The sequence below is a fragment of the Nomascus leucogenys genome, chromosome 1a (genome assembly GCF_006542625.1).
Source record: "Nomascus leucogenys isolate Asia chromosome 1a, Asia_NLE_v1, whole genome shotgun sequence".
NCBI classification, from domain to species: Eukaryota; Metazoa; Chordata; class Mammalia; order Primates; family Hylobatidae; genus Nomascus; species Nomascus leucogenys.
The window spans coordinates 36,054,420-36,076,824 of record NC_044381.1 but is presented as its reverse complement, the minus strand read 5'-3'; the positions used below and the strand labels follow the sequence as shown (position 1 = coordinate 36,076,824).

The window sequence follows — 22,405 nt, the reverse complement described above, 5'->3', positions numbered from 1 at the left end:
AGTTCTCCTATTTTTCTGCAGCACCTTTCCTTCCTCCACGCTAAGCTCAGTGCTTCCCTAAAACTCCAAGTTCTTTGTCACGGTGCTCACAGCACAGTGGTAATGAGATGGGTGCAGATTTTCATGGGTCATTGGCTCTAAGTGGAAGGATCACTAGATTTGCTGGGTTGAATAAATAATCATGAGTGGTCACAGACGTTTCTTGCCAGAAAACATTACAAAGTCTTCCAAAGGATGGACCTGTGCCTTTGATGGAGGCCCACTGAGATGCCACAAAAGAGCGGATTTGGATGTGTCCCTAAGCACGTCACAGGTCTAGAGGAGCAGCATGGCAGAGGGGAAGGGGCGCTGATTTGGGATTAGGAGTCCTGGCTACTGCAGAGGTCGCAGGGTGCTGTGAACAGCTCATCTGGGGCCTTGGCCCAGCACTGGGCCTCAGCAGGGGCACAATAACAGGAGAAGAATGTTCTTACTGGAGAGGCCGAGCCGTCGCTGGAGAAATCAAGCCAGAATTATAAATGCTCACAAAGGAAACAAACCGAACAGGACTTGAAAAATGGAAGTTGACACTTGAAATCACCAATGTCAGGTCACTTTGCAGGAGTAGAACAGTGATGGGGAGCCTCAGTGGAGAGAAGGAGCAAATGTTGGGCCAAAAGCAGGGGTCCAGGGGCTGTCTTCATGAGGTCCCAGAAGATTGAGCTCCAAATGGGCTCAGAAAGCCTGAAGGTCCACATCCCTCCCAATGCAGGACAGTCCAATGGGAAAGGACTGAAGAACGTGCTCCTGGAAGGAGCCCGTGACCTTGCTATTCCTCCTACCAGAAAATTCCTAGTGCCAATGAGTGAGCTGGAGACAGCTTGATGATAGAGACAGGCATACAAAGGAGGGAACCTTGGAGAATGCATCCAGGAGGGGCCACTGTTCTGCCCTTTTCTGTGACTTTGTCTACCGGGAGTCACCTGTATCCTGGGAGATTTGACAAGAGCAAGTACAAGAGGACAGGCTGAGCATAGGGAGGGTTTTGACAAATACAACCTGTGCAGGGCTGTGCTAGGATGAAGTGAATAAACCACTAATTTCAGGTACAAAATTTAAAGGGGAGCCAAAACATCTCAGTAATCAAGATAAGCATATTCTAGTGTCATGTTTAAAAAATAAAAACTAATGCAAGAAACCCATGATGAACATAACATCGAAAATTTAAATACAGAATCCAACCTTGCACTTGCATGACTTAACATTATAACCATGTCACAGAGCTTGCTGTAATAACTCCACACCATAGTTACACAGTTAGAGAACTGAGCTGTGAAAGCACCCTAGAAGTTACCTAGCCCAGGGAGGGAATGTGACTTGCTGAGGTTGCAGATTAAGTGGTGTGAATGCAGGATCCACACCGGATCTCTGGAGTACCACACTCTGTGCTCCTGTGTGTCACTTACCAACAGATGTCCACTGAGATGCCACAAAAGAGCTGATTTGGATGTGTCCCTAAGCACGTCACAGGTCTAGAGGAGCAGCATGGCAGAGGGGAAGGGGTGCTGAGTTGGGATTAGGAGTCCTGGCTTCAAGTCCTGGATCTGCCTCTACCTGCTGGGTGATTGTATTAGATTTGTGGGGCTGCCAACAAGTTCCCACACACTGGGTGGCTTAAAACAATAGCAGTTTATTCTCTCACAGTTCTGGAGGCCAGAAGGCTGAAATTTAGGCATTGCCAGGTGTACTGGTCCATTCTCATACTGCTATAAAGAACCACCTGAGACAGGGTAATTTATAAAGAAAAGAGATTCAATTAACTCACAGTTCTGCATGGCTGAGGCCTCAGGAAACTTACAATCATGGCAGAAGGGAAAGTAAGTACCTTCTTCACAAGGCAGAAGGAAAGAGAGAGAAAGAGTGAAGGGGGAAGTGTCACACACATTCAAACAACCAGATCTCGTGAGAACTCATTCACTATCACAAGAACAGCAAAGGGGAAATCGGCCCCACGGTTCAATCATCTCCCACGAGGTCCCTCCCCTGACACATAGGTCATCCAGGAAATCTCATCATGAGAGCCTGGGTGGGGACACAGAGCCAAACCCCATCATGAGGGTTGGCTCCTTCTGGAAGCTCTAAGAGAGATCCCTCTACTCCATGCCTCTCTCCTAGCTGCTGGTGGCTGCCAGCAATCCTTGATGTTCTCCAGTCTTTGCCTTCTTCTTCACATGGCCTTCCTCTCAGTGTGCAAACTCTCCCTCTGCCTTTCTCTCATACAGGACACCTGTCATTGGTTTAGGGCCTACCTGGGTAACCCAGGAAATCTTATCATGAGAGTCTTAAGTTAATTACATCTGCAAAACCCTCTTTTTCCAAACAAGGTCACACTCCCAGGTTCCAAGGGTTACAATGTGGATATATCTTTTTAGGGGCCACTATCAACCTACTTTCGTGATCTTGGGATGTCCCTTCCCCTCTCTGGCTCTTAGGTTTTCCATGTGTACAATAGTGAGGATGACAAGAGCCCATTCACTTGCTGTGGTTTTACAAGTGTTTGCTTGTTTTCATGGACATCGATGGATCCCAAAATACAGGCATCAATCCAGCAGCCAGTGCCATGCTGACCATGGCCCCGAGCAGCTATATATAATGCAAATTCAAATTCAAGAAACATTTCTTGACTCTCTAGAACCATGTTTGACCATAGACTTCTGAAGGCTGTTCGGAGAAGTTGGCTTGTGGTCAGATCATACACAGGAATGCTTTATTCAACTCTGGGCCCCACACCCTCTAGAGAGAATGTAAAGCAAGTGCAACAAAGGAACAGGCTGAGCATGGGGAGGGGTTTGACAAATACAATCTGTGCAGGGCTGTACTAGGGTGAGGTGAATAAAGCACTAATTTCAGGTGCAAAATTTAAGGGAGAGTCAAAAAATCTCAGTAATTGTGTTAGCCCATTTTCATGCTGCTGATAAAGACATACCTGAGACTGGGCAATTTACAAAAGAAAGAGGTTTATTGGACTCACAGTTCCAGGTGGCTGGGGAAGCCTCACAATCATGGCAGAAGGTGAAAGGCACATCTCACATGGTGGCAGACAAGAGAAAGGATGAGAGCCAAGCAAAACAAAATTCCCCTTATCAAACAATCAGATCTAGTGGAACTTATTCTCTACCACGAGAACAGCGTGGGGGAAACCGTCCCCATGATTCAATTATCTCCCACTGGGTCCCTCCCACAAGAAGTGGGAATTATGGGAGTACAATTCAAGACAAGATTTGGGTGGGGACGCAGAGCTAAACCCTTTCAGTAATCAAGATAAAAAATATTTTAATACCATATTTTAAAAATAAAAATGAATGCAAGAAATCCATGATGAACAAAATATCGGAATTTTAAATAAAGATAGAATCCAACCTTGCACTGGCATGACTCACCTCACTTTCCTCACCCTAATCCCTGTCCTGTGAATCCGGTCTTTATTTAAAATTTTGGCAATTTGTTCATTACGGGTTTTTTTTTGGCATTATTTTAATTGCATTAACATATTTTGTTTAATCTTGATTACCGATGTATCTGGCATCCTTTTAAATTTCATGCTTAGTCCCGGCCCTGGACCTGTGAACTAACAATTGGAAGGACTAGCGCTATTTAGTTTGGAGAAGCAGTGACTCTGTGGTCACTGAAGGACTACGTGGGACAGATGGGTCAATAGGATCTGAGTAGCTCCAGTGGGACCTAGGGGTGGGAGAATTAAGGGAGAGAATTCCTTTGCTACTGGAAGATCTGAGAATCTGATGGGAAGCTGGACTCTATAATGTCTAAGAGAGCTCTGGGATCTTCTGATTCCAGGAAGTGAAGAGGCCGCAAATTTCCTTGTGTAACTTCAACCATCTCGTAACTGTGGGGTAATGTAAGAAATGCTTCCTCTTGCTTCAAAGACCATAGGGACAGGGATTGGGTCTCTGGACTTTTGGAAGCCACCTCAATGGTCCTGTCCCCTCCAGGGGGTGGGCTTATGAGTGGGTTTCCCAAAACTGTGGGGTGAACAGCCCCAAGGTGTCCCATGCATGAGACAGTGATGGGCAAGAGGTTAGCCTCTTCACCAATCCCAAATAAAAAAATTTAGAAAAGGGAAGTCAGTGATCTGGGGGATGTTGTTACAAATGCCAAAACATTTCCTCCAAAATACACTACAAAAAATAATCTTCCTACAACACACTCTCGTGTACTGCTCACAGCCCTGCACACAGCCCTGCATGGCTCCCACCCTGGCTGAAAGCCACACCCTTAGAACTACATCCGAGGGAGGTCCTTCCTGTAGTGTCTCATGGCTCTCATCCTGACAGCCTCACAGATCTCCTGTGCAACCATTTAAGTCTTTGGTCTTCCTGAAGCATCTCCATTTAGTTATTGTACCATCTGCTTTCATGGATATTTTTTTCCCTTAGGTTTTGTGTTTTCCTCAAATTTTATGATTTTCTTAGATTAAAATACAGGGTATCCCTGGACCCAAGGATCTTAATAAATTGCAAAATTTGACACCTTTAAAAATAACACTTACTGAATAAATGAGTTATTTCTGCTCATTATTCAACATCTCAAAAAAATGTTATATATGCATTGATTTTGGTATGAAAATATTTCTTTCAACATTTTCTAGCCAGGTGCCAGTACGAGCTAAAGAGCTGTTTACAAAATATGTCCTAATGATTTGCCATTTCTTGACAAATCGATAAATCATTCATGTAGAGTTGGTTCCAATTGAGATTAAATAATACATGAAATTATATACATATATTTTTCTTTATTATAAAGCTTTTTCTTGATATAAAATTTGGTCTGTAAGAACCCTGGGGGTTAAGTGAATAATTTAACTATATGAACACAGAAAAGAATTATGTGCATTGCTGTGTTGAATTTTGGCTGCTGTTCAGAACTGAGAAATGGATGTTACCACCTTTACCAGGGCTATCATCACCTGATCTTTGATAAGACTTACAATGATAGAGAATGGTGTGCTTTGGAAATACTTTTACATGTCCTATATTACTCGGTCCTCGCAATAGCCCTACGAGATAAGCAGGGCAGGAATTAGTAACACTCATGGAAGCATGCAGAGGCCCTGAGGCTGACACACCCTGTCCAAGGTCCTGATCACAGTTGTGACAGCATCAAGGTGCCAGACACCATGCTAGTGGCTTGCACCACCTGCCATCAATCCTCCTGATAACCCCCAGAAGGGGGTTATCACAGATATAGAAGCAGAGATATAGAAGATATATCTATAGAAGAGACATCCCAAGATCACAATAGTGGGCTGAATTGTGGCCCCTAAAAAGATATATCCTCACAGATACAGAAGCAGAGGCTTGGAGAACTCAGGTTCAAGGTCACACAGGTGGTAGTGGCAAAATTGGGGTTTGACGCAGTCTGGCAGCTCTACAGCATGTGTTTCCCAAAGTCTACTTAAGGCGTCTTTCCTCTCCTCCAGGAGAGCATCAACACAACTGAGCATGACATCTTAGGTAAGAGGAGCACGGGATGAACCTTTGCAGAGTCTAAAGGGCCCTGAAGTTGATGCCAGGACTCCATCCATATATGTATACATAACTTGTGTACTATGTTATGTGCTTCATAATATCCTTACCTCATTTGGTTCTCACAGTTGCCTAGAGAGGTAAGCAGTGGAGGGTTGTACATACCACATTTTATAGGTACAAGAGGCTCAGAGAGGTCAAGTGATTTGCTCAAAGTGACACAGGACAATAAATGTGCACTTTTGGCCAATGTCATCAGACAAGATGACCAAAGGAGGTGGGCGGAAGGTTGAAATGGGGACCAAGGCACTGACCTTTCCTGAGATGGTCTTGATCTGCTTGGAGCTCAGGGGCTCAAAATCCACGCCAATGTAGCCCTCCATGGCAGCAAGCAGATTCTTCCGGAGGCAGCGGGATGAGTTGGCTTCCGTGTGCACCTGCTCCCACCAAGAAGGCTCGTACCAGCCCGGGATTATCCACTGGTATTTACTACCATACATGTTCTCCTCGTATGCCTGCAAAAGATGGAGTGACTATGAAGGCACCAAGAGTCACACAGTTCAAGGCTCTGCACCCTGGAAGATAGGTGGGGAGGAAGGCTTCCTCTTCCCAGAGGATTTAGGAAATGTTTAATTATTTGTTTGGTTTCTTCCTTGTTATTTATCAAAGGATCCAAGGTAGTTTACGGATAACATGTATAATAAAATAATAAGTACTGAATAAAAATTCAAACAAAAGGGCCCAGAAAAATATAAATTATGTTTCCTGAAGATAGAAGGAACAGAATGTAGACAGACCAAAGGTTCTAACCATATTCATCATTAGCTGCCAATTTCACCATGAACTTCCCAGCAGCCCAAGAGAAAAGGGCAACAAGGTTATTTACACAACTCTCATTATCAATAAGGAGAAAACACACCAGATCTTTGGGGAAACAAAGTATTTTCTAGTCTCTAACCCTAAAAATGTCCCATATGGAGAGGACACTGTCAAATTAGCCAGTTTAGTATCAACACAACCTCTACAACAAAGAGATTTCATAAAGCTAATTTTTGTATAGATCTTTACTAAAAGCTGAGGCCTCATAACACAACCTAGGGGGAACAATTTTTAAGGGGCCAAGACAATTTAATCTAAGTGTGTAGTTTATATAAGATGCCACTTGGCAAACCGAGAAGTCTCTCTGAAATTTTATCCAAAACACAGTGTATAAATTCAGATCCTAAAAAAAGTCCCTTACATTTTTACATCTTATATGAATCTTATTTGATTGTCACTCACATTCACTCTGGGAGGTGGTTTATCATCCTCATTCTAGAGAGGAGGAAACTGAAAATCAGAGAGGGAAAGTAACTTTTCCAAGGTCAAATAGTCAGGGAGAAAAGTCAGAGCTGGATCTAGGTCTGCTGACTTTAAGGGTACAAAGCTGCACTGCTTGCTTTCCATTTAAAGAAAAAAAGTCATCAGAAGGTTCTAATGCACCCCTACTTGACTCGAATGCTTATTGTCATTATTTTATATCAGGAAAATCATGGTTTTTGATAGCTTTGATTCAAGCAGAAAAGTACCAGTTTGTAGGACTGTCAGGTTCCATCAAAATTGGGTTCAGAATAAAGTTTCTAAGTGGTGGTCATGTTCCCGTCAGTAAACAAAATACCCAGAAGTGACTACAGAGAGCAGGGGTGGGTGGAAATTTCCTCTGTGCATCGATGGACTGCCCGCATTCTAAACTGAAACCTTAAACAATCCTTCCATCCATTCCTGCGGAGCCACCCACATTAGAAGGAGATGTTGGGAAACCATTCATGTCGCACCCCTTGGGCTACAGCAGGGTTAATGTGAGAGGACAGGAGGGTGTAGCGAGAGAAGCCCGAGATTGCTCTGGACTCTGGGAAGGTTCTTGCTGCCTTCCACTTAGGCTCCAGGAGGCTAAAGCGAGGGTCTGTCCACAGAAGGGAGGCCGGAGCTCCCAACAACTCCTATATGTTAGAGAAAAGTTACCATCAAGTCTAAGAGTCAGAGGGGCACTCCCCTCAGCCCAAGTCCAAAGGCTACTCCTCTGAAACTCCCTTAATACCCGAGAAAGCCCAGGCTGCAGTGTGGAGCAGCTCATTGGGGTACATGTGAGTTAAAAGATTTGTTCCCTGACTTAAGCTCAGATCCCCTCTCTGTGGTCTCCACCCATTGGTTCAGCAAAGCATCTGAAGATTAAATAGACATTGCTTAACAAAAGACCCCTTCAACTACCTCAAGGCAGTGATCACACTGTCTCTTCACTAGACTCCTTCGATGATACAGGACCTTCACTTCCCTCATTTTAGACACTGTACTTCTCATAATGCAACCTCAGATCACAGTCATTTTTCCAGCAACTACATTATAATGTTGACCTAAACAAAACTGTCGTGGAAAATACAGAAAACTCTCGTATTTTAATTACCTAACAAAATCCCAGCTGAAGAAAAGCAGGCAGTCTCCGGGGCTTCTCTCTAATGAATGAAATTTAGTCCACAGAAACTTTAAAAAAAAAAAAAAAAGAAAAGAAAAGAAATGCCAGATCCTGGCTGGGGACTAGACTTTTGAATAAAAGGGTCACCCTAGTAATCCCAGGTCATTTAATCAGTGGCAGAGCCTGTGAGACCTCACAACTCTCATCTTTTACTGACAGAGATCTCATGTGTATTGAGGTCCCATTATGTGTGTTGCCATTTTTATATATTATTTTATTCTCACAACCACCCTATGAGGTATGAACTATTATCTAAATTTTATAGATGAAATTTTCTCAACACATATAGCTGGTAAGTCAAAGGGACAAGACTCAAAGTCCATTCTTGAAGTTCCCTTCTTAGCAAAACAAAACAAAAAGATTTTTGGAAGTTTTCTCAATCTTATAAGGTTGTGGCAAGGAGACATCTCCACTTATTAGGAAGTAAGAATCAGTAGGTGCAGAGTGGCTGGGCGCGTTGGCTCATGCCTATAGCACTTTGGGAGGCCGAGGTGGGCGGATCACTTGAGGTCAGGAGTTCAAGACCAGCCTGGCCAACATGGTGAAACCTTGTCTGTACTAAAAAATACAAAAATTAGCTGGGCATGGTGGCGCATGCCTGTAATCCAAGCTACTCAGGAGGCTGAGGCAGGAGAATTGCTTGAACCTGGGAGGCAGAAGTTGCAGTGAGCTGAGATCACACCACCGTACTCCAGCCTGAGTGACAGAGTGAGACTCTGTCCCAAAAAAAAAGAAGAAAAACACAGAGTGAAGATATGAAAAGGCCTTCTGATCAGACACAAAGGCAGATTTTCTTCACACCAACTGTGATAATTAAGACCATGTGGTAATTAATTAAGAGGCAGCACTGAGCAGGAAGTTCAGAGCAGAAAATCAGATCAGCTCTGACAGTTCTTCAACCAGCTACTGTCCTGTTGTAGCTGTTTCTTGTGAGTTTTCCAGAAAACAGAAGCTTATTCCATTTGAATGATAATACATTTTATTTATAACATTAGTCAATTTTGATGAAGACAAAACTTTTTCTAATATAGCTTCTGACCTTTTGGGAAAAAAAAAATACAATCAAATGGCAGATTTTCTGCCACATGCCTGCCAGGTAACTCGTGCACACAACTCCTGGAGCCCCACTTTTCCCATGGACAGACAGTGGAAAGCAAAGCCTGCCTCACTGTACTGGTTTAAGAATTAAATGAGATAATTTGTGTATCATGCATGGCAAACACTATGTTCAGAAACATTTTAGCTGCCCCTTCTCATTCTCTTCTCCTCTTGGTAACTCATAGTTTCATTCCGAACATAAGTCACCGTTCTGGGCTATGTTCTTGGGCTTAGAGAAGACTGACCCAAACACCAGATGGCCCCAGACAGGTGTACCTAGACTTTGGATCCACTTTTCATGGCTTTTTGTCTCCTTTCTAGCTGTCAGTTCTCCACTGTCATTTTCACTATCATCAAGTTCCTCTCCCTCACTCTGAATTTGCTGCTTTTAAACTGCTATAGGCTTGGAAAGTAGGGCGCCTAGATTGCTAAGCGTATTTGTAGAGCGAGGCTCTCCTGCAAGAGAGGTAGACTGGGCTTGGATAGATCATCCACTGTCTAATGCAACTGCGGAAATGCCTCCAGGACTCCATTTCAGTATTCCTATGGTCAGAAGGGCTGAGGTTGTTGGACACATGAGTTTTAACTAGGCACTGGTATGCTTCTCTGTCTCCTCTGCCAGTTGGGGAGTTTTGGGAGGGTGGGGCCGTGCCAGTTCTCTCCTGGAGTCCCAGGACTTTCCACAGTGCCTGGTATACAGGGGCTACTCAATCAATGGTTGTGGACCGACCAAATGAATGCATTTCTAATTTACTTGGTCACCTTGATTTTTGTTTTCTTTTTTCTTGAGACAGGGTCTGGCTCTGTCACTCAGGCTGGAATGCTGTGGCATGATCATGGCTCACTGCAGCCTCGAACTTCTGGGCTCCAGCAATCCTCCCACCTCAGCCTCCTGAGTAGCTGAGACTACAGGCACATGATACCACGCCCAGCTAATTTTTAAATTTTTTGTAGAGATGAGGTCTTGCCATGCTGCCCAGGCTGGTCTAACTCTTGGGCTTAGGCTATCTTCCAGCCTTGGCCTCCCAAAGTGTTGGGATCACAGGCATGAGCCACCACACCTCCATTTTCTCTGCACCTGGTAGAAATGTGGTCTTAGGACCTATGACTGACAAATGGGTACTGTTGTATGAGAGTGGGCCATCCTGAGTTCACACGCTTCAGCCCCATGAACCCCTTTGGTTCTTACTAGCTGTAGACATGTAGCCACAACACAATTTAAAAAAAAATCTAATTTCATCATTTAATTAAGTTTCCTTTTGCCTCCTCCACTCCCCATGCAAGAAAGACATTTCCTTTTTATATTAAGGTTTACAACAATAATAGTAATAAACCCTCACATCGGTAAGGCAGTTAACAGTTAGGATGAAGCTTTCCCTTTGGTGGCCTCAATTAAGCCTCTCGACAACCCCATGAAACAGACGGGGTAGGGATCGTTGCTTCCATTTCAGAGATGAGGCAGCTGGGGACCAGAGATGTAAAGTGACCTGATTGAGGTCACACAGCTGGCAGAGCTAAAACCAGAACCCACATTAGAGTGCTTGAGAATTTAGAACAGACCACTGAGGACAGAGGAGAAGACAAAAGCAACATGCCATGCTCATACTGTGCTGATGCCAAAATGAACATTTGCCACAGGGCTATAAATAGGCCTTGCATTTGCTGGAGTCTGCGATCCCATTGGGTGGCAGTTCCAATCTCAAGAACACAGCAACACGCTGTAAAGTTTCCAGGGCAGCATTTGGATGGCAGACATGGTTGTTTCCATGTGGTCTCTGCTCTGACTCTAATAGAGACAGGAAGGCTCTCTTGGGGGCCTCTGCTCTGAGCATCTCCTCCCTCTGTCACTTATCAGTCTTGATCCAGTGTGAAAACATTGAACAGTCTCCTTAGGACCTTCTGGACCTTCCAGAAGAACTCCTTCCTAACCAGACAAGACTATAAGTCCTTGAAGGCAGATTCCATCTGGGGACCCAACACATGGACACTATACCCAGCCCAAAGCCTCTGAGAAACTCCTTGGAATGGGGCAGCAAGTGAAGACTCTAAGAGAAACCTCATCTCAAAATACCAAAACTAACAAGAGTGAAGAGGAAAATGGGATGAGAAGGTGGGATAGTGTCCCCGTGCCGTGTGGAAGGCAGACAAGCCAGGGAGCTTTGGGTCGAAAGGAAGACAGCCATGCCATCTGTTCAGAAGCAGAAACCACGGCTGGGAAAGCCACTTGGAAACTCATCCCACTGCATGACAGAGTGAGATCACAGTCACACCTGGGCTTTGATTTGGCTTAAATCAGAACATAAGGCCCATCTATGTTTCTTGCAAACTGGAGGTGGCCAGGGCCTGGTGTGGCATCTTCATGGATCATTTTTATTAATTTATTTTTTCTGAAGTTACTTGTTTTCCTCATTCGATCAACACCAATCACTCACCATGAGCCAGCTCCTTGCAAGGCCCTGGGGATACTGGAGAGGGGACACCGAGTTTCTTTTGTAAAAGAAAGCACGCTCTCAAATTTGGACCATTATTTTCCTTTTTAAAGTGGGTTATTTCTGGACTCTAGGTAGTAAGGAGCAAGGTTTTATGAGTTTTGGAGTAAAATTTTTAAATCTATTCACTCTATATTTTCTATTTTTCTCATGGCCCTCCTTCAATTTCAATGTGGAAAGACCTCTTGCTACTCTCCACTGATAAATAGAATGCTTAACACAATTTTGTGGAATCTACCAGTAAAACTTGCCAGTAAATGGTGGCCCATTCCATCTTTGGACACCTGAGACCCTATATAAACAACCAAAAAAAGATGGCTGGTATCTACTGAGGGTTCACTGTACATCAGGTATTATGCAGAGGGTTTTTGCCCAACAATCTTATCAGACAGGTGTTATAATCCCCATTTTACAGATGAGAAAACTGGGGCTCAGAGAGAGTAAACAACATACCCAACTTCAACAGTAAGTAGCAGAACAGGGACTCAAGCCCAAGCTGATTGGCTCCTGAGTACCAACCTCCATCCAAGATCCCCTGAAATGTCAGCCTCACACCCCTTCCCTCCTCCCGGCTAAATCAGAAGATGATCGGACAGTTCTCATTTTGCTCCTGAGCCTTCAGGTTCAAATAACCACACGTGACCATGGCTTCCAGCCACGGCTCTGTCCTCACTCCTTGTCTCTTTTCAATTCCTACATCTGTCCAGAACAGGCTACCAGGAGCCGGGCAGGTCTCCCTAGGTGAGGTCTCTCCAGCAAAGAGCAGAGGGACTACCCTGCCCTGGGTGTAGACATGCAATCTGAGGTCATCTCGGCTCTCTGGCACTGTGCTCACGCTGATGACCTTAGTTACCAGACCCTGTAGTAAACTGGGGGTCATCCGAAACACCCAAAGTCCCTTCTCAACACACAGTACTCCTCAGCTATCCCTCTACCACTTGGACTTAGGCAGCTTCATTTGTTCTAATATAATATGTTAGGACCATTTACTCTGCTTGGATTTAATCAAACATTCCAACCTGTTAAAGTTCTTTGCACTCAAACTCTGTCATCCAATGTATGTCATGATTTCTAGAATTCCTATTTATAACCTCATCCACATTACTGACAAAAAGATAAAAGATCAGAGAGGACAGAGATCTGCGGCCCATCACCAGACACTACACCTAGAATGACCTCAGTCTAAAAGGTGAAGCTTATTGGGTAGACAGTGACTCACCTGCCTGGGCTTTCATTTTGTTGACTTTTCTCCTGACATGATGGAGAGGACTGGGAGCTGGGACATCAAAATGGAAACTGACTTAGTTCCTGTGTTCTATCCCCTACATCTAACATAAGCTAGAAGTCATATGGAGAAATCCTTTTTTTTAGAGACTAGATTGGGGATCAGGTGAATGGGGATGGAGCCTTGGCTCTGCCATGAATTGGCTGAGGGCCCTTGGACAAGTCCCTTTACTCTATGGAGCTCTATTTCCTCATCTGTAAAATGGGAAAATCACAGTTGCTTCATATGGTTATTGAAAAGATTAAATAAGGCATAAAAAGGTCACCTTTGTCACCTGTCACATACTAGACAGCTGTAAAGGATTCAGGAGTAGAAAATCAATAGTTGATAATTTGTCCCTAACCTAAGACTCTGAGCCCTACCTACAGGGCAGGGAGGGGGGGTCTGAGTCACTTCAGCTTCACCCTGATTTCTGGTATCTCCCTGGCTAAGTTGAGCAGACTTAGAATTAGCCAACAAGGCTTAGATGATGGGTTAGACTGAGGTCCCTGGTTCCTTGATGATGGTATTGTTCTGAGCCCTGGGATTTTAGCTCCCTGGAAAGAGGAAAGAACAGTGAACATAACTCTTCTGCTTCCAGGAACCCAGGCTCCAGTCCTAGATCCCACTCACAGACTGAACAGGGAGAGAATGAGTATGGGAAAAAGCTTCATGAACCTCCCCAAAGACACGAATGATACAACTGTTTTACTTACACAACAGAACACTTTTGCTGCCATATTCTGGTCAAACTGGCCAAGGATGATCCGCACATCATTCCCCTGTGGATGGAAGGACACAACATGAAGGTGAGTAGATGTTCAGCACCCCATAAAGGGTTCAAGGCTGTGGCAGACAACATTCCTGCACCTCTGGCTCTTAGCCCAGAGTTCTGCCTGGGCAGGTGGGCAGGGCAGAACCTCACCCCCAACCCCAGCCCAGCCTGGATTCTCTAGCCCTCTCTAGGGCTGGCTTTCCTGTGGCTCCTGCAGTCAGTCCACCCTGGTCTCATGGACAAGCCCTAGGGCAAGTCTGTACAGGCTGCAGGCTAAAGCCGACTGCTCTCAGGGGCCTTGCAACCTCGCCTGTTCTCCTCCCACCAGGGCAGGCAAACCCTGCAGTCCATGGAGGCATCATCTAACCTTCCTCCTCACTTTACACATCGGAAAACTGAGGCCAGATGAGGAGAAAGGAGCTTCAAAGGCCCCTGGGGAGTTGGTGGCAGAGATAAGACCCCATCCAACCATACTCTGCTGCCCTGCCACAGTGTTCTAGCCCTTTCTACCTTCTTGATAGTTAATCCCTCAAGAAATTCCTGGAGCCCACAGAGCTTCCCAATTAAGAGGTTTCAGACTCGCTCTGAGCTTTGTTCGCATCTCAGCTCTACCAACAAACCATGGGTGGCCTCTGGTCACTCCTTTTCCATCTCAGCCCCAGTTTCCTCATCTGCAAAATGAGGATAATGGTAGTACTTTCCTTGCCGGATTTCTGGGAAGACTAAGTGAAATAGCCCTTGTAAAGTGCTTAACACAGTGCCTGGCACATAGTGAGTGTCCAACCTTATTTCTAAGGAAAATCTATTTTTGAAAGCTCTATACATGGGATTACATTCATTATCTCAGTGTGGTTAATGGGAATGTGTACAGTGACCCCTGCGACTCATTCATTCATTCCACAGACAATTACTGAGCATCAGCCAGAGGCTCTCCTGGGTCAGGTAAATGGGGTCTTTGTTGCTTTCTGGGGCATTGGGACCCAGCTGGGTCCTGCCCCATGGAGAAGAACAGGCTGAAACAGAATGGGTGGGGCGGCCACCAGGAGACCAGCCAGGCCCTGGCCCAAACACCTGCTCCCCATCCCAGCCGCTTCCTGCCCTCCACAGTGAGGCCCAGCCTTGCAGGTGGTGCCACCTTCCCGCTGTTCATCCATCCCCTCCAGCAGGCCTCATGGCCCTTTGATGCATAAAGTAGAAAAATATGCTTTTAAAGATCAGTTTTTAGCATCTTTCAAAATTGGAAAGTGCTGACTGAGAGGCCATTTTACTCATCATGTACTTTAGCAAAATAAAGAAGGCCTGGATTCTAAAATCATCTTTCGTTTGCAAGCAAGAATGGAAAGAAGAGGGGAAAAAAAACACTGGCTCTGAAAGGACTTTAAAAGATCGTTAACAGAGCAGTGGAAGGAAGGCAAGCCTTTGTCATCACCACGTCTGCAATGCTATAAAAAGTTCTAAGCTGCTTCCGTTCTGTGGACTTGCTTCCAGGCATGCTCCAAGATCTTTCTGCTTGTTTGTTGAAAATTTTTAGCATTTTTTGCTGCTGACAGTACCCATCCATCCATCCATCGATTCATCCAGCAAATATCTATTGATCATCTACTTTGTGCCAAACCCTGTGTTGCTAAACATGGTATGGTAAAAACAGCTTATTAGGTTTTGAAGTCAGAGACCTGGGTTCAAATCACAGCTCCACCTCTGATTAGCTGAAAACTTTGGATCTTAATTTCCTGGAGCCCCAATTCCTCCATCTCTGAGAAAGGGATAATCCTATCTGCCTTGCCCAGTGGCTGTCAATTCATCATAATGAAACTCACCCAGTGGCTTCCATGCTGCTCTCTGCTGGCTCCCCTCCTGCCTCCCTGGCCACTCCTGCTCATACTCCTCGTCATCAGCTCCTGACCTTTCTGCCCATCCCTAAATGCTGGTGTTCTGTTCTTAGCTCTTTGCTCCTATCACTCTCCCTGGGCCACCTCGTTCATGACCCCAGCCACAGCTGTTCTCTGTGTGCTGTGGACTCCAAATATCTCCCCCCAGCCCCAGGTTTTCTCCAGTTTCCCACCAGACTTTTCCAGCTGGAGTCTCTCAGGCACCTCCAGCGCCAACATGACCCAAGCTGAATCCACCAGCTTTCCCAAGATGCCCTTTCCTCCTCCTGTGTTTTCCATTTCTGACGATGTCAGGAACTTGGGAGTCATCTTAGACTCACTCCTCTTCTTCAACGCTCATCCAAGCCATAATCGGAACCTGTTGGTTCTGTCTGCTCACAACTAGCTCCTTAATCAGCCCCAACCCTCCAGCCCCACTGCCCTGAGTTTGGTTACCATCATTCCTTACTCAGTGAACAGCAACAGCCTCCCTGCATCCTTGCCATGAATCCTGCCCCATCCACCCATCGCCACAGAGCAGAGGAAGGGTTCATTCCTAGATTCAAGTCTGATTGTGTGAAATCTGTCCATGGCTTCCTGAGGTTTGCAGATCAAACACTGAGCTCCTTAGCACATTCAAGAGATGCTAAAGATAGAAATGGTAAAGATCCTATGCAGTCTTTATCAACTGACTTATGCTCAATTCTCTATCACATTTCTCATACCCTGCCTTGGCAGTGAGTCCTAAAACAGGACTGCCATTCATTCATTCATTCATTCACTCATTCATTTATTTATTCATATTCCCACTTTGCCCCCCCACCCATTCTGCAAGTCTATCCCTCCAGAGTGCCCTTTCCTCTCCTCCCACTTACTTTGCCCGCACAGCTGCTACTCACCCTTCCTACCTTAGCCCAGGCTCCTCTGCTCTGAGAAACCATCTCTCTGTCCCATCAGGCTTGGTGGCCACTTCTTCTTCTGTGAGCCTGGACCACCCTGTGCTTGCCTCCAATGTGGCTCAAGTCCACTTACTTGTCTGTCTTCCCCACTGAAGTAAGGGTAACTTGACCTATCTCTAAGTCCCCAGCTCCCAGAACAGGGCGCTACACATATGTCAACAAATATGTGTTGAATGCACGATGAAGTGAATTATTCCAGTGTGCAGCATCGTGCACAATGCCTGGCCTACACTGCTTATTCGGTCACTAGTAGCCATTATCATCACTGCACTAATATCTGGCCAGCCCCACTGTCTAGACCCTGGGCTCACCATGTCCACTTCTTGAGTAGACCGAGGGACCCACATCTTCATAGCTGACCTCCTGACCACCTGCTGACAGTTAAATAACCAGCTCTGCCACCTGTGGACCATTTGGTGTCTTTGTTGCTATGACAACCGAGTTGCAAGGACCACTTGGTTGAGTGCTCCTAGGCTGTTAGATTTGGATGGGGCCCATGGGATACCCCATCTAGCTAATCTCTTCCCAGAGAGGTGCAAGCTCTCCCAGGGCTCCACAGAACCAAAATGAAAGCCAGAGCTCTCACTTTGGTTCTCCTTGACCATTAGAGGGCCCTGGAGAAAGATCCTATGCAGAGCCAGGTCATGCCTGCTGCAGGAAGCTGTGAACACACACTCTGCTTCTAGATAGTGAGAAAGAGGGGGCAAGACACCGCCAAGTCTGGAAGGAAGGAGGAGCAGCCCAGAATCCAGGGTTGGGGAGAGGCCAAACGGGGGTTGAGGCTGGATGGGGATCTTGGGGGGCATCATAGAGCAGCATAAAGAGTTTGAGGTGCTTCTCAAACTAGGGTATACGCATTCTAGAGCATGAGGAGGTGTCCCGAGGGTAGGAAGTGCAGATATACTGGGTTCTCCTTCTGAAGTAGCAACTTACTGGAAGATTCAGGGGTTAGGGGAAAGGTTTTGGATTTGCGGAATCTTAGTAGCTTTTCCACACATGTGCATGCTCTCATGAAAGTTCCAGAATCATGCTTTTCAATGATGCATAGCTTGTATCTTTTCCTGAAAGTCCAGAGAGTAGAAAGAAGAAATTTGGGAATAGCCGTAGCCCCTGCTTTCAGACAAGCCCCCTGTCTCCCTGCCAGGGTATGGGCCCATTCTCTTATGCTGAAAGGGCTTGGGGCAGTTCAGGCAGTAGTAGGGGTAGGGAGGGGCAGCCATAACCATCCCTGAGGATGACAGTGACAGATCAAAGCTGTGATATCACAAAGGACTGGAAACGTGGCAGAGGGCGGGGTCTGGAAAATCCTGTGCCCTTCCAGGGACTTGGCTGTGGGGACCTTCCTGGAGTGAAAGCAGATGACCTGAGTTGGGACAAATGAGATGGCTAGGTCTAGGGTTGGAGACCATACATGGAGACCTATGTTCACACCCTCAAGAGGCTACTATCACAGGAAAGGGGCAAAAGTGGAAGGAAACAGCGGTGGAATGGGGTAGGAAAATGGGGAGGGGTATTCAGCCCAAACCCCCAACAGTGACAGGACGAGTGAAGGAGAGGCCCACTAAACTCCCTCTGGAGAGGAGTCTAATGTTGCCAAACCCTGGGTACGTTTCCTTTCCTTTTTCTTGACCCCGTCTCATCCCTCATCTAGAACCACTTTGTCTCTGGGATGCTTAAAGAGAGCTAAACATGCACACACACACACACACACACACACACACACACACACACAGGCATGCACACACACTTACGCATGCACACGACACTTAGCAAGGATAACCCGATTCAAAGAACTAGCATGTACCCCCAGTTTGCAAGCAATCCTAACACCATAAAAATAACAACTCTCAAGCCCTTTCTGAGCTGTTGTGCTAAACAGTCCGTCAGCCCTACCCTGGGAGGTGGGCGCTATTATTATGCTCACTTTGGAAAGATTCATGAGCAAAGCAAGGTCCAAAGAATTAAGAAACCTTCCCAGGTGCAGTCCCCTCCTTGGGGCTGGTACACCTGCCCCGGCTGCAGTGAGGGTGGGCTGCTGACAGCTCACTCCCTTCTCTGGAGAACTGCCCTCAGCTAAGGGGAGCTTCCTGGCCATGGGAGCCATGCCATGCTCCACACCCCACAGAGAGCAACCAACAACTGACTCACATTGGTGGAAAACTCTGGCCCCCTTGCTGAAAGTTCAGATCAGCTCTGTGGTGCCGTCTGTGCTCCGGAGACCCCTGTCGGGCCAGACTAAACTGGTATCCATCCAAGACAGAGCCTCTCCTGCCTCATCCTGCTTCCCCCCCCTTCTCCTAAGAGTACTCCCACAATAAATCACTTTCCCAAGCATCTCAGCCTCTGTTTGTAGGGACTTCAACCTAAGATGCCAGATCACACAAATAGGAGGTGGTGGCACTGGCCTTGCCCCAGGTGGGTGTGGTCCCAGAGCCTGAGTGTTTGACCCCTCGCTCCTATCTACTGCCTCCCAGTTGAGAAGGCAAACCCCACTGGGTCTGAGCTGCTGGAGCTCAGCACTCAATCTGCAGCAACAGCTAATCGAGAAAAGTCATGCAGATGTTGAAGTGAAAGGATATAAATGGCAAATGCAATCCTGAGCCACTAAAATCGCTGGTGTGCATTTAAAAGTACAGGACAGCAGAGGTGAGGAAGATTAGGGACCATGCCCTCCAGCCAGCCTTCCTTGCCTCTGGAGCATGGAATCTTGCAAGGAAGGTCAAGCTCGACCCTGAGCCTGACCCTGACCTCTGGGTTGTCTGGAATCTCCTGCCACCCATGCATCTGTCTAGGCCCACTCAATGGCATCCTGGTTTCTCAGAGCCTAGCCTCGCAGACTACCTACTGTGCTGGGCTGCTGAAAATTCAAATGTCACAATGCTATATAAAGAGATGAGATGCTATAAACCCCTAAGGCAGCTGAGCTGTTAGAGGCTGGCCATGACCTGGGCCAGCGGGCACTGCCTAAGGCTTCGGAAGCCCAGGCCAGTCCTGTGCCCCAACTGTGGCTGTAGACCTGGAGTGGGCCCTAGAAGTTTATCCTAGAATGTTCTCCAAAGTCCCTCCTGGCTCTGACAAACTGATCCCACACCCAGAATGAGTAGTCCCTTTTATTTAGCTAAAATTTGTCTTACTTAGACCCCACCCCTCACTGGAAATGTCCGTAAAGGCAGAGAAGTAGGAAGCATATGCTTCACTCTCAAGGAAGGGAGCGAAGAAGGAATAGCCCACAGCAGCCCAGTGGAAAGCATGGCATTTTTTTACAGTTTATTCTTGTATCTTGAAAATTCATGTATATTTAACACTCTAATAATATATCTATGTCGTAAGTTAAAAAGAATACCTTTTCATCTCCATGTCTCTGAGCAAACCTGGCCTGTGAGAAAGATGCACCATGTTTATTCTGCAGCTTTGCATCCCCTTGGGGTGCCTGTATGAACTTCAGTTTCAGGCAGTCAGGATGGACTCCTGGCCTGTAGGGGTGGCAGTTGTCATCAGGTCTCTCCTATCTGGTTGGGAAAAAGGCAGTCAATTCCCTAAGGACTTTTTTTTGGCCTGAGTCGAGAGGGAGAGCACAGTTCCCACTAGGACTTTCCCACGGAGCAAGGAGAGGGCAGTCCTCTCAAAGCCTATCTTTGTAGTCGTCTTATGACAGGCAGAATAATAGCCACATCCTGGCTGGGCACAGTGGCTCATGCCTGTAAGCCTGGCACATTAGGAGGCCAAGGCAGTAGAATCACTTGAGCTCAGGAGTTCAAGACCAGTCTGGGAAATGTGGAGAAACCCTGTCTCTACAAATATATATATATATACACACATATATATATATATATATACACACACACACATACATTTATATATATATGTATGTGTATATATATATATACATTTATATATGTATATATATATATACACACACACATATACACACACACACACACACACACACACACACACACACACACATATATATATATAGGCTGAGTATGGTGGTGCGTGCCTGTAGTCCCAGTTACTTGGGAGGCTGAGGTGGGAGGATTGCTTGAGCCCAGGAAGTTGAGGCTGCAGTGAGCTATGATCACGCCACTACACTCCAGCCTGGGTGACAGAGTAAGACCCTGTCCCCACTCCCCCAGCCCCCCAAAAAAGGCCACATCCTAATCCCCAGAACCTGTATGTTATGTCACGTGGTAAAGGGAAATTTCACATTGCAGATGGAATTAAGTTTGTTTATCAGCTGATCTTAAAATAGGGAGATTTTCTTGGATTATCCAGGTGATAATGTATTCACAGTGTCCTTAAATGTATTCATGTACTCACAAGGTCCTTAAACATGGCCGAGGCAGAGACAGTGACACAGTGTGGGAAAGACTCCACTGACTACGGCTCACTTTGAAGATAGAGGAAGGGGACTGCCAGCTGAGGGATGCAGGTGGCCTCTAGATACTGGAACTAGAGCCTCCAGAAGGAACTTGGCCACACTGACACCTTGATGTTGGCTTGTCAAGATCCATGTAGGACATCTGGCTTCCAGACAGCAAGATAAATTTGTGTTGCTTGAAGCTGTTCAGATTTGTCACAGCAGCAATGGGAAATGAAGACACCCCCCTCTCTGGAAAGGCCTTACCTTAGGCTTATCCTGTCTCCCTCCTCTCTCTGCTGGGGTTCTAGGACACTCAGTTGTTGCTGACTAGTCGAGTAGCTTTTCTGGTCAAAGCTGTCCCCTTAATGTGAGGCATAAGGATCCCCACTAATATTGTCGGAGAATTGGGCTATTTTTGTGAGTCACTCAAAAAAGAAAGCCAAACATGGCTCTAAATGGCAGAGACATATTTTCTTTTCCTTTTTTAAGAGTAGAAAGCCTGGCTCAATTTAGAGGGTCTTCATGATGTTGCACTGGGGTCCAAATATTGCATCAATATAAAAAATAAAGTTGAGAGCTTTCTGCTTATCTGTGTCTTTCTGTCATTCCCTAGCACTTTTTTTTTTTTTTTAACCACTCCTCCACTTAAGGCAAGTAAGTTGCAAAGCCATTTCATTCCTGTTTTGTTACTAAGAAGAAATGGGGGGAGACAGGTCATTTAAAAATGTTGGGTATGAGTAACCTTGGAATGTTGAGAGGCTATGCAGGAATCTTTCTGCTGACTGAGGAGTGTGGGTGGACACGAAGCTGGGAGGCATGCCGTGGAGGTTAAGAGCCAGTCTGTAGCTAGACTGCTGAGCTAGGATCTCAGCTCAGTCACTTAATCAGCTTCATGGCCTCAGGCAAGTTATTAAACTTTCCTGAGCTTCAGTTTCTCTACCTATAAAATGGGGATAATTATAGTACCTATCTTCAGAGCAGGTGGTGGCAAACACTCTCTATAAACGTCCAGATAGTAAATATTTTTGGTCTCATAGGTCATATAGTCTCTGTTGCAATTACTCAGTTCTGCCGCTGTAGCACAAAAGCAGCCAAAGATGTTGTGGTAAATGAATGTGTTCCTATAAAACTTTATTTACAAACACAGAGAGTAGGCCAGATTTGGCCCATGAGCTGTAGTTTGCTGACTGCTGTTGTAGAGTTATTGTGGGGATGAAGTGAATTCATGAATCTGTGGGCACAAAGGGAGTGCTTCAAAGTGCGCTCCTTTGATGTTGAAGCAGAAGCGTTGGATGAGGTCAGAAGAAGAGGCTGTGATAAGATGGAGAGAGAGAAGAGGAGCCCTCTGGAAAGAGGTGCCTGCTGGCACAGTGCTGACGCAGGCAAGCAAGGCTCCTGTCTCCTCTGGTAAATTCACCTGCAATAGGGAAGCTCTGTGGGCCCAGAGACCCTAAGTGAATTGCTCATGATCTCTCAGCTTTGCTTACTGTCTCAAAGTTTGGATTTTAGAAAGTCCTTTGTTATTATTTTAAGACATTCATTAAAAGATAGAGAATTC

The 22,405-nt window shown here is 45.9% G+C and overlaps 1 protein-coding gene across 1 annotated transcript in view; it reads right to left on the bottom strand.

The window, feature by feature from the left end:
- Nucleotides 1–22,405, bottom strand: part of GABBR2 (gamma-aminobutyric acid type B receptor subunit 2) — a 414,624-nt gene that overhangs the window by 173,102 nt on the left and 219,117 nt on the right. The window contains exons 5-6 of the mRNA XM_003260548.2: nt 13,599–13,664; nt 5,837–6,037 (exon numbers count right to left, since the gene is read on the bottom strand). Coding sequence (XP_003260596.1) covers nt 5,837–6,037; nt 13,599–13,664 — 267 coding nt within the window. The remainder of the gene's footprint in view (nt 1–5,836; nt 6,038–13,598; nt 13,665–22,405) is intronic.